Raw genomic sequence first — 12,582 nt, forward strand, 5'->3', positions numbered from 1 at the left:
TCCTCCGGGGAATTGGCTTGATGGGAGTTGAGCCAGTTCTGGGTGGAACTTGTGATGCGGCATGCCCACTCCACATGGGGGTCCATCTCCCCTTTCCTGGTCTCTCTGAACTTTAGGCAGTATTGCTCGGAGGTGACGGCATACCTGGCCAGGAGGATCTGTTTGATCAAGGGATAGTCCCGGATCTGGTCCTCTGGTACAGCCCGGTAGGCTTCCCCGCCTTCCCGCTAATTTGCTGGCCAGGATGGTGACCCAGTCGGTGGGGTCGACTGCTTTAGTAGGCACTGGCGCTCAAAATCCTGTAGAAAGTCATTGATGCCTTCTTCTGTTAGTAGTTGCCTCACTGTGTGCCTGGTCACCCTCCATGAGTGCAGTAGTCAATTCGGCCTTCTTGCGACCACCAGGCGTTATCCCTCTGGCTTCACACAAGTCTTGAAATGTTGCTTGCTTAAGAGTACTATAGTCCATGGGTCTGTTGGCAGGGACCTGGGGTCCCACCGCTTGCCACAAGTTGCCGCGTACTAGAACTGTTTACAGCAACACACTCCTCAACCAATGTGTTTCACCCTGTGATACGACTTTCGTGAGAAGTGTGTGAATATGAGAGAGAAATAGCGATAAGACTTATACTTTTATATAACTGTTGTCTATGAATCAAATTTTCTGTTTTTCTTTTTAAATACTGTAAAATATTTTCACTTCAGTTTGTCGCTTTATTAGTTGCTGCTAAACTTAAATTGTGTGTTTTTTTTCTAAGGACATTTGTGATTAATTGAATTGAACATATTTGATATGTTGTTAGCCGTTCTGTGCAAATGACTAGTATCCAAAGGAAAAGAAATGAAACCAGCACTTTCCTTAATATGGTGTAAGCTAGCAGACACCTCTGAGCCAAATAACATGCAGTGTTATAAGCTGACACATCTCCTGGCATGTGATACTATTTGTGTGAAGCAACATCAGTGCCAACAGCGACAAACCTCAACATATGAAGGAGGGCAGATAGAGGCCAAGAGCTTTTAATACGGTTATACCTAAACTCATTCAATGAACTCTGTCCGCAGACTTAATGTCTGCACCATCATATTATAACATGTTAAAACTGTCTAAACATTGTTTGCATTTTTAAATCTGTTCAAGATGTTTTTAGTTATGTATGTATGTATGCATGCATGCATATATGTGAAATGCAATATTACCAACTCATCCTAAGGCATTTTGGGAACAGATTGCAATTTGGAATCTTGGGAACTTCTATAATTCTATGCAAATCATAGTCTCTAGTTGCTGAACTCACATTTTCAGTAAATCCCTATTTTATTTATTTATACCAGCCCTATAATGTAATGCCCTGGCATAGTGTACAGATATACAGGTGGAAAAGATAACTTAAAATTGAAAATGACTTCACCAGCTCAAGGAAAAGCAATCATAGGACCTCTAAATGAACAAAAGAATGCTTTATTTTAAGTAGACCTGCATCAGCATGCAGCCAATGATTTAGACCTATTACCTTGAGGTGTCTGCTCAAACAAGCTTACATTCTAGAGGGAGTTGGGTAAGAACTTTTATGCCCCAAAAGCTGTTCCACTCATGACTTCTGATGACTTGAACTGGTCTGTAAAGTGAGAGAAGCTGCCGTGTAAATAAGCTTTGAAATCTAAAATTGTAGGGACAGGTTCTAAAGCAAAGACAGTTATCCTACAAATCTAGAAAACACCACTGTATAATTTCCCACAATAGTCTTGTATCTTGTGTGCCTGTACATTTCCTTCTCCCTATTTCTACAAATGTCTTATTCGTACTCACAATCTACATGACATATATGCCAAAATGGAATTTCCCTCATCTGGTATCCGTGAACTACCGTAACTGCTAATTTATTTTTATAAATCTAAATTTACAAAAAAACAAGTCCTGCGCTCAAATTGCCCCTACTTCTGGGCGGCAGCAATGACTATAGTACACATCTGCCCCAATACATACAATGCAAACAAAAGTATGCACATTTAAATAACTGGAGATTTTTAGTATCATTTCAATGGCCATTTAAGTGTAGCCTTACCTGCCACGTCAAGGCAGACCTCTTAGTCTGAGTCCTACGCGAACAAGTCACCTTGCTTCTTTCAGCTTTAGGTAAAACATTTCTGGTGAGACCGGAGTAATGGGAGTTTGAGCGCAGGACTTCTTTTTTGTATATTTGTATTTGCTTTTCAATTACACAATTACAATGCTGTCGCCCACCACATGTTCCATATTAAGAGCTAGTAAGTATGTAGGGGTTTAGAAAAATACCCCTCTCTGTCTCATTAGATACTTGTTACCTTAAGCTGAAAACCACAAGGTGAATTGTTAGTGTAGGACTCCCCTAAAAGGTTTGCCTTGACATGGCATGTGAGCTTTCACTTAAATGGCCATGGGGGTGTTACTAAAAACCTCCAGTTATTTTAAATGTGCATAGGGATTTGGGATAGTGCACAAGTAACTCCTTTCTTTTATTTTCACATTCTTTAAAAAAATCTGTTTTGTTTGTTTTAGATGGAATTCCAAATTGAACATGAATGGAACAGTTCTCCAATAACACATGATCCTGTGAAAATCTGCCTAAAGCCAGCCCTTGAAGGGCTGCATTTGGATGTATGTGCTCCTTTTTTCAATGATCCCTCAGCTCCACCTGGCCCCGCTGGGGAAGCTTTCCCTGGACTTTGGGACTATGAAGGTTTGTTATATATTAAATGTTTGTTAAACCTGTTTTAAGTTTATTTCGCTTTTTCTTGAATTCAGTATTTCAGTTCTTCTCAAAGGATAATTCCCTGTATGAACAATAGTTTTGTTACAAATGGAGTTAAATTTTTACGCCAACCCTTTTTAAATAAATCCATATTTCACTTTGCAATGTCCTGTTGGGCATTAGCAATTATGGCCCCCTGTAAAACTCTGTAAATTAAGAATAGACTTACCTGGGATCCAGTGCCAGGTGAAGATGCCTCCCTTAAGAGGTCCAATCAAATGCTTCTCATAGAGAAGCATTTCATTGGTCCATTCTCCCTGGTTCAGAGCGCATGCCCACACTCTGAGCTGGGAAGGATATTGAGGGAGGAAGTGGAAGGTGGGATCTATACACATTTTAATAATGGACATGTACTAAATGGCGGAGGGAAGGGACAGGCTGCCTGGAAGCAGTGGCGGAACTACCTTGGTCCCAGGGTTCGCAGCTGCGACCGAGCCCCGGCCCATTGGGTGGCCCATGCTCCTAATTTTCAGGGGGCCCGGTCAGCGCTGTGGCGCTTTAACAGCGCAACCGGGCCCCCTGAGATGAGGTCATAGCTTGGAGGAAGTGACTGCCCTGGTCACTCCTCCCAGTTTACAACAGGAGCCGCGCAAAAGGAGAGGAGGGAGTCAGAGTGGGAATTCTGACTCCCATCAGGCTGAGCCACTGGACCCCAGGAAAAGTCACCGTCCTGCATCTAAAATATAGGAAAGGAGGGAGTGAGGGGAGGGAAGGGAAGGAAGGAGCGGGGGGGGGGGGGGGGAGTGAAGGAGAGGGAGGGAGGGAGGGAAGGAAGGGGAGGGCCCACGGATCAGTTTCGCACCTTGGGCCCCATAGTCAGTGGCAATGCATTAAGCTGGGGTAGGCGATGATCTCAGACTTACCCAATTCATCCATGTATGGATTAACCTTCATGACAACTACTGTGCACAAAACATCCACTGAATTACATCTGTGACTTGCTGCACAACCCTCTCAGACTCTTCTTATTCAATTACATCCGTCCTCCAGGACCTGTTCTTTTCCCTGGGTCCTTCTCTCGAACTGAGCTACAAAGAAGCACCATCCATATGAAAAGAATGACACTACACTACATTGTGCTGGCTTCTGAGGTGGAATTAAGGTCAACTTATGTTTTTCACTATAGCTGAGCGGGGAGCTTTGCACATATATCAAAAGTCAAAAATGCCCTGCTTCAGAATTCACCAGCTGAGAATGAGTTTATCATAAAGGAAGCAGTTCCTAGTGCTGATTTCATCCTTTTATAAACACCTGTGTTCAACATTGACTGTTTGTACTGCCCTCCTGTCTGTGGGAAAGGGACATGGAAAACACAGTGACAATCTGAGAGGCTTTAACTATATTGTTTTTGTTTCAAAGTTAACCTGCAAGAGCTACATTTGTAAAACTTTGAAGTGATGGTACCAAATCCAAGTGCAAATGCAACTGTGTTATATGCACAATGCCATTGGTGTGAGCTACATTCCCAGGCAGCAGCTACCACCATTAAAGGAACACTACAGTATTAGGAATACATACCAGTATCTTTAACACTTTAACTTTCCTGTCCCCAGTTATCTAGGTTCCCTCACACTCTGTATTCCTCAAAAAATAATCAAATTAAATGTTTACTTACCTTTTTCTAGCACAGAGGCTTCCTTGGTGCTGCTTACCTCTCTGCCACTTGTGACCTCATGGAGAAGGCATAGCCTCCTCCATAGTATGTCCAATCTGGTGCTCCTCATAGGCCAGCATTGGGAACCTGATACCCATGCCCAGTGAGCACAGCGTGCATCCAAGCTTACAACGTGCACTCTCAGATTTTATTGACGGCAGTTGGCTACCCAGGACTAAGTTTTTCTAATCTCGGGCAGCTATTGGATATGTAGGTCCTAGTGCTGCCGTTACAGTTAAGTCCTCCCCATAACTCCTGCACTAACCAAACACTAAAGGGACCTCGTCCCTCCCGTTTTAACTCTGCAATGTAAACTATTCATGTACTGCAGAATGGCAATGTTTTCATTACTGGTGTTTCTGCCAAAATAGCAGTGTAAAACTCTGCTATTTCTATCAGTCTTCTAGAGATCATCTGATTGGAGTAACGCAGCATTTTGCCATGCATGCACTCCAGCCTCCCAGTGCTTTCCTATGCTTTCTTGATGAACTCACAGAGGATTGCAGCATGGAGCCAAACGCTGAGAAGAGGAAAAGTAAGTAAAATGTTTTCGGTTTTTTTTTTTCCTCCCTTTCCCTGCAGGTATCGGCCGGAATCCTAAACAGCCAATAGGGCAGCATAGCATTAGTAATACACATTTCAATTCCGATTGCTATATTTTTCCATTAAAAACCTAACATTAACCATAACCCAAAAATATGATATAATATAAAAGATACATAACCGCAAAGCAGGTATTTGAGGAATATGATGCCACCTCAGGGTTTTAGAAACATTATTATTATTATTAGCACACAAACTTTACCACTGCGCTCAAACTCCCACTATTCCTTGGCGGCAGCAACGGGTACAGTATACATCAACCCAGATGTATAGCACAATTATGCAACAAAAAAAGTTACCTGCACACTATCCCAAATCCTTATGTACATTTAAACAACTGGAGGTTTTTAATTTTTTTTGCTTCAAACATTATAAGAATTATTAGCATTTATATAGCGCCAACATATTCCGCAATGCATGTATAAAGCACTCCATCTTTGGTCTCATGGTTTATTATGATGTCTTCTGAAAATCTCAGTGACATTATATTAATTGGCTGATAATTCTTTCAGTGCCACCAAATTCACTGGAGTGACATCTTCTATGTGAATATCAAGGTTTAGAATATCGCCTGCATATATTTTCATATGCTGCATATGGCCTTTCCTCATTGCTGTCAGGAAGAGAGGAACCCTTCCATTATCTTTTTCTCTCTCTCTCTCTCTCTCACTTTCTCATCTGTGCCAGCAACAGCTGTCAGTAAGGATGGATGCTGGTGGCTGATCAAAGCCACTTTGATGCTCCTTGCAATAGTATATTTTGGAATATACAAACCTTGCCAGTGTAGACCCTGTATGTACACAGTATGTATTATTGCATTCTTGAGTATTACTGTAAATAATGTTTAAACAATATTAAAACCAGAATACTAATATTTATTGTGTATAGAACTGCATATGCTAACAATGAGGATGTCCAGACAGTAACTAATTACTATACATCTAATTAATAGACTGTGATGTGAGAGGTAGACCCTTTAGCATTATTCTTATCACATAAGCAGTAAAAATAACACATTTTCTTACTGCTAAATTAATTAAACACTTCAGCACACCAACAGCTTTGAATAGTTTGTGTGTTAAGTATCATACATCAAACATTTGACATGTTTCTATAAGGAGCGTGACAGTCACCTTGCTTGCAGTGTCAAATCCTTTTAAAAACACAGCCAATGATTTTCATTCACAACACTTTTCAATTTTATGTCAAATTTTATTCAAAGGAAAAAGTGTTCTCTGAACTATATGGTTTGTACTCCACTCTCCTTTCCAGGTTAGTATAGATTTTCTATAAACCTTTGTATAAATCATGTATGTAGTGCAATCATAAAAAATGGTGTTCTGGCTGAGAATACTAAAATACATCTATGTCTTAAGAGTGGACAACGTTTTAAAATGCAGCCGCAGCTCAAATGAAGACTGCCTGACTACTGTAGCCATTAACATATCACCACAGCAACACTGTAAAAGCCAACTAGATGGTATAACCATTCTTATAAATAGTATCTTGAAAACTTGTATTTTCTACTTCAAAGGAATATAACCACTATGACTTTCTGGCCAGGTATTCCATTGCACCATCCAAGTATGGTCTAATAAGATTGGGACCCATGCACATCCTGTTTTCAACTGCTGTAGAAGCTGAATATCTAACCTGACATAAGCATTGCCAATCCAGGACTGCACTTGTTAGCTAAGAGTCAGGATTATAGTTAATCCAGCACGCAGAATAGTATCACACCTAGGACTAAGGATATATTCTAACCGGACCTTAGAATGGCCAGACTTAACATACCGGAGAATAGTCAAAATACTTTCCGAGGTCAGGGACACAGAACGAGATGTCAAGGATACCAGAAGTCGGGGAAGTCAAAACGAAGCCAAAGTCAAATACCAGAAAAACTCATCCAGGAACACACTCTCAGATAACCAGCTAGGGGAAACCACGACAGGGCACTGACAAAAAGGTAATTTGGGTTTAAATAACCCCCCTTAGGTTACAGTTGGCTGTTTCTGACCTCTAACCCCAAAATGTGCGTGCGTGCGCCATCTTTGATGTAGGCGGAGGTAAGTCTCCTATTAAAACCGGAAACGCCGTACTCGCTGGGCACCGGGATAGGAGGTCGGGCAGAGGTTTTCCGCGACCAGGGTAAGTATTTAAATTTTCTGTCAGTGTAGCCACTATGTTTCCGTGAGGCCGACAGAATCACGGGGAGCCATGACAATAAGAAAACTCCAGTGATGGTCTCAGCTAATGAGACTGGCCCTGCTTAGTTAAATTAATCTAAACAAATTCTCCTGGGAGCAAGGTTTGCCTGCCCAGTTGCCCGGCTGGTAAGTAGGCAGGTAAGGTGTGAAATCATTCTAAAACGGCTTGTCGAATTACACTGGGAGGGTGCTTGGGAACCCCTGGCACAATAACTACTACAGCGGAAGAGTATCTTTCAAATACAACAAAACAACTTAACAGTAAGAAAACATTTTTATATAACTTTCAGCTTTCTCTTTTTATTTTTTTTATTATTGCAAGGTATACTGAACTATGTTTCCCACTGAACTCTTCATCTGCCCTCCTTTTATTTATGTTTTGTGTCGTATAGAGTTCTTGTGCTGTTCTACGCCAAAGCCACGCAACGCCATGCCACCCCACCTTGCCTCACCTGCTCACCTGCATGTACCACAAATCACTAATCCACCATGCAACAAGGTTCAACCCCTTGCTAAGGTTTAACCACACTGCATAAAATGCTTATGGGCTAAACACTTACATCATGCCATCATGCTTTTCCGATGCAACTCTTTTATTGATAAAGATAAATGGGAAACACATCAAGTGGAATCCTAATTAAATCCTAATTAAAGCTGACCGTTTAACTGTACAGAGGAATAGTGATGTCCCAAACGGTTCGCTGGCGAACATATGCGATGTTCGGTCCGCCCCCTATTCTTTATCATAAATGAGTAAACATGAGTAAACTTTGACCCTGTACCTCCCAGTCAGCAGACACATTCCAGCCAATCAGCAGCAGACCCTCCCTCCCAGACCCTCCCACCTCCTAGACAGCATACAATTTAAATTAATTCTGAAGCTGCATTCATTTTTTTATTTTTTTTATTTTTTTTTTATTTTTTTGTGGTCTTTTAGCCAAATTTACTAATACTAAGTAAAAATTACTTAGTATTAGTAAATTGTGCCCCTACTCGCAATACCGCGAGTAGGGGCATGTCTATTAAACAGTGAGCAGCCTGTGGCTGGGGGCCCTAAACCAAATTGGGGGGGGGGGACCTAATGTCCTCCCCCCTGGCCCCCACCCCTGAGCGGCGGGTGGGGGCCCTAAATACCAATAGGGGGGGACCTATTGTCCTCCACCCCCCCCCCCGGCTCGCGGCCCCACCCCTGAGCGGCGGGTGGAGGACCTAAACACAAATTGGGGGGGGCCTAATGTCCTCCCCCCTGGCCCCCACCCCTGAACGGCGGGTGGGGTCCCTAAACAATAATTGGGGGGGGGACCTAATGTCCTCCCCCCTGGCCCCCACCCCTGAGCGGCGGGTGGGGGCCCTAAATACCAATAGGGGGGGGACCTTTTGTCCTCCCCCCGGCCTCCACCCCTGAGCGGCGGATGGGGGCCCTAAATACCAATAGGGGGGGACCTATTGTCCTCCCCACCCCTGAGCGGCGGGTGGGGGCCCTAAAAAAAATGTCCCCTCCAGGTGACTAGGGGTCCCCAAACCCCTAGTCACCACCTCCCCCCCGAAAAAAATTATCCCCCTACCTACCCTCCTCACCCTAAAAATAATGAGGGGGGGACATTTAACTAAGAACCTGTAAAAAAATAACTTGCCATTCGATGTTTTCTTTCTTCTAAAATCTTCTTTTTTCAGCCCCAAAAAAGGCCAAATAAATATCCATAATAACCGACGCAATAAAAAAAAAAAAAGAAAAAACAAGCGCAGACTGAGCTCTGCAGGGCGGGGGAAGGCTTATAAACCCTTGCCCCGCCCTGCAATTAGGCTCAGAGAACTCTGATTGGTGGGTTTAAGCCATCCAATCAGAATGCTCTGACAGGTAAATGAAGAGACTGACAGGTAAGTCTCTACATTTACCTGTCACAGCACTCTGATTGGTTGGTCTGAAATCCACCAATCAGAGTGCTCTGTGTCATTTTACACAGCGTGGGAAAGTTCTGTGGAATTTTCACACGCTGTGTAATTTGACTCATAACACTCTGATTGATGGATTAAGTAACCAATCAGAGAGTTATGAGTCAAATTACACAGCGTGGGAAAATTCCAATTTTTTTAGGGGGGGGGGGGGAGGGGGTGACTAGGGATTTAGGGACCCCTGGTCACCTGGGGGAGGGACATTTTTTTTAGGGCCCCCACCCGCCGCTCAGGGGTAGGGGCCGGGGGGAGGACAATAGGTCCCCCCCCCTAATTGGTATTTAGGGCCCCCACCCGCCGCTCAGGGGTGGGGGCCGGGGGGGAGGACATTAGGTCCCCCCTCCATTGGTATTTAGGGCCCCCACCCGCCGCTCAGGGGTGGGGGCCGGGGAAGAGGACAATAGGTCCCCCCCAATTGGTATTTAGGGCCCCCACCCGCCGCTCAGGGGTGGGGGCTGGGGGGGAGGACAATAGGTCCCCCCCATTGGTATATAGGGCCCCCACCTGCCGCTCAGGGGTGGGGGCCAGGGGGGAGGACATTAGGTGCCCCCCCCAATTTTTGTTTAGGGCCCCCACCCACCGCTCAGGGGTGGGGGCCAGGGGGAGGACATTAGGTCCCCCCTTATTCTTGTTTAGGGCCCCCACCCACCGCTCAGGTGGGTGGGGGCCCATCACTATTGTGGCCAGAAAGAGTCCCTGTGGGTTTTAAAATTCGCCTGCTATTGAAGTCTATGGCGGTTCGCGTTCGCCGTTTGCGAACGGAAAATTTCATGTTCGCGACATCACTACAGAGGAAGAAAAATAAACCAAAATATATGATGGACAAGGTTTAGAAAGAATACTTAGCTTTGGAAGTCAGGAATTAAAAGTTGTTGTTTTTTTTTTGTTTGTTTTTTAACGAATATTTTTTTGAAATATATTTGGAGGCATTGAGGATTTATGTTTTGTTTTACTGCAGAACCTATTTGCAGAAATGCTTTAACCCCTTAAGCACCAAACTTCTGGAATAAAAGGGAATCATGACGTGTCACACATGTCATGTGTCCTTAACCCCTTAACCCCTTAAGGACACATGACATGTGTGACATGTCATGATTCCCTTTTATTCCAGAAGTTTGGTCCTTAAGGGGTTAAGGACACATGACATGTGTGACATGTCATGATTCCCTTTTATTCCAGAAGTTTGGTCCTTAAGGGGTTGAACAATTTTTTTTATTTTTTTAGTTTTAGTTGTGTTGGCTAAATTGTTTGATATTTCTTGTAACCATCATGATATAGAAGTGTAATAACCCTAAAAATCTAACCAGAATAAAAATGAATGCTGCTCAATCAAAGTAACAAAATAAATTAGTCACACCAGGTTGAAATATATTCCGTGCTATTCTTAATTGCACAAAAATGCATAGCTTCCTTGGGTCTGAGTAAGGGTTACATAGTTACGTAGTTACATAGCTGAAAAGAGACTTGTGTCCATCAAGTTCAGCCTTCCTCACATTTGTTTTTTGCTGTTGATCCAAAAGAAGGCAAAAAAAAACAGTTTGAAGCACTTCCAATTTTGCAACAAACTAGGGGGGAAAAAAAATCCTTCTTGACCCCAGAATGGCAGTCAGTTTTATCCTTGGATCATGAAGCTGTTACCCTACATTGAAAAATTGTAACCTTGAATATTCTGGGTGGTCACACAAAATAAAATGTAACAATTAAAATGCTATGGTGAAATCGACTGATTCCTCAAAACTATGTCCTCCCTGATCGTGTATTAATCTTACTAAGTATACTGTACAATGTAATGGAATAATTAGTACATCCTCAACAATACATATAGTTGACCTATAACAAAGTATAGTCCCCCAAAATTTTTGTATAAAAATATTGAAAAAAAGAAAAAGCCTTCTGGCTGTGTATAGTATGTTGTTATGGATTTATGTTGTCGAATCATTGTGAGTTGAGTCAGTAGGTCGAGATTGGGTGAAACCATAATTTTCAGAATACCAGTACCTGACAGGTTTTCTTTGGAGATATCGATTTTAACACTGAGTTGCTTTGCTCATGTTAAAGGGTCACTGTTAGCACTATAACATAGGGTCATTATTGAAAAATTTGATGTGGCAATGTATTTGCTCCTGTTCTTTTAAAAAAACTGTTACATTCATACGGCACAATAAGCGAAACTGCTTCTGGGGGATAAACTACTTATCAATCGCTGTTTGACAGAGGTTTATGAGATCAGACCCAGTAGAATAAAGTGATAGGTGTCTGATTAGTGGAGCATCTTCCTGGTGAGGAAGGAGTCTCTGCTTGCAGTTGCAGTCACTTTTTGTAAGCGGTTTCAGGATTTTGTACGTTTATTTATTTAGCACTATCTTTAATGTATTGTTTTTGTAATGCATTCAAAAAAGGGAGTAATTTTTAGACCATTTTTCCATTCTCAGAAACATGGTAACTATTCCAGCGCTAAATTTGACATTTAGAAACAACAAATTATGAGAGAAATCCCAAGTAGAAAAATCCTGGGTGCCGACTCCCAAAAAGAGACGATATTACCCACATGGAAAGATAGCAGGTCAATAGAGTTGGTAATAACACAAGTGTTAATCTTTATTTACATATAACATTGAACATTAAATACACATATAAGTGTGAGAAAAAAATATAGTGATTAAAAATATAGTGGTAAACAATGTGTGGGAGACAAGAAGGTGATAGTAAAAAGGAGAAACCTTAGTAGCCAGCCTGACCTTTCCTGTATGTATCTCTATATCCAAATGAACATACAAATATTTGAACACCCAATTTTAAATAGAGACTGTTTCAAAAAATAACTATTCAAAGTCACAATGTTATTCAATAATACACAATTAGAATGTAGCCATTTAGACCATATTACAGTAATCTCTGGGAAGCAAAAGGAAAAATCAGGAGGAAAAATAGAATAGGCTCAAAGTCCTGAATACAGAGGATTATAAAAAAAAAATAACCAGTTGGACTAGAGAGAAAGGCAAGTATTGATATGGAGCTAGGTATTTAAATAGAACAGAAGTGGGTCTGGAGAGGTAAAAGTCCAGCAGTCTGTAGTAGTTTATAAACTCTGGCTAAAAGGAAAAGGAGGGTAATGATCTATAATAGTATCGCACCCCCACCTTATTAACCAAATAGACCGCAATCAGAGTATTAGAGGTAAAGAACACACAATCCCTCTTTTGCTGAATTAATGTAGGAACGGTACCCTAGATTAATGCTGTGTCCAAGCAACACCTTAACCAGGATTTAAACATATCACAATTTGTTCCCCATTAAGATACCTATTCGTGGACACTAATAACTAGACTATCCACCTATTATTAGAGGAGTATACTAATAATGTATGATAAACA

The 12,582-nt window shown here is 42.1% G+C and overlaps 1 protein-coding gene across 2 annotated transcripts in view; it reads left to right on the forward strand.

The window, feature by feature from the left end:
- LOC134614520 (UPF0462 protein C4orf33 homolog) overlaps nt 1-12,582 on the forward strand; it is a 64,126-nt gene that overhangs the window by 24,867 nt on the left and 26,677 nt on the right. For both annotated transcript variants that reach the window (XM_063458433.1, XM_063458432.1), the window contains exon 2: nt 2,539-2,719. In XM_063458433.1, coding sequence (XP_063314503.1) covers nt 2,539-2,719 — 181 coding nt within the window. The remainder of the gene's footprint in view (nt 1-2,538; nt 2,720-12,582) is intronic.

Source organism: Pelobates fuscus, chromosome 6 (genome assembly GCF_036172605.1).
Source record: "Pelobates fuscus isolate aPelFus1 chromosome 6, aPelFus1.pri, whole genome shotgun sequence".
Lineage (NCBI taxonomy): Eukaryota > Metazoa > Chordata > Amphibia > Anura > Pelobatidae > Pelobates > Pelobates fuscus.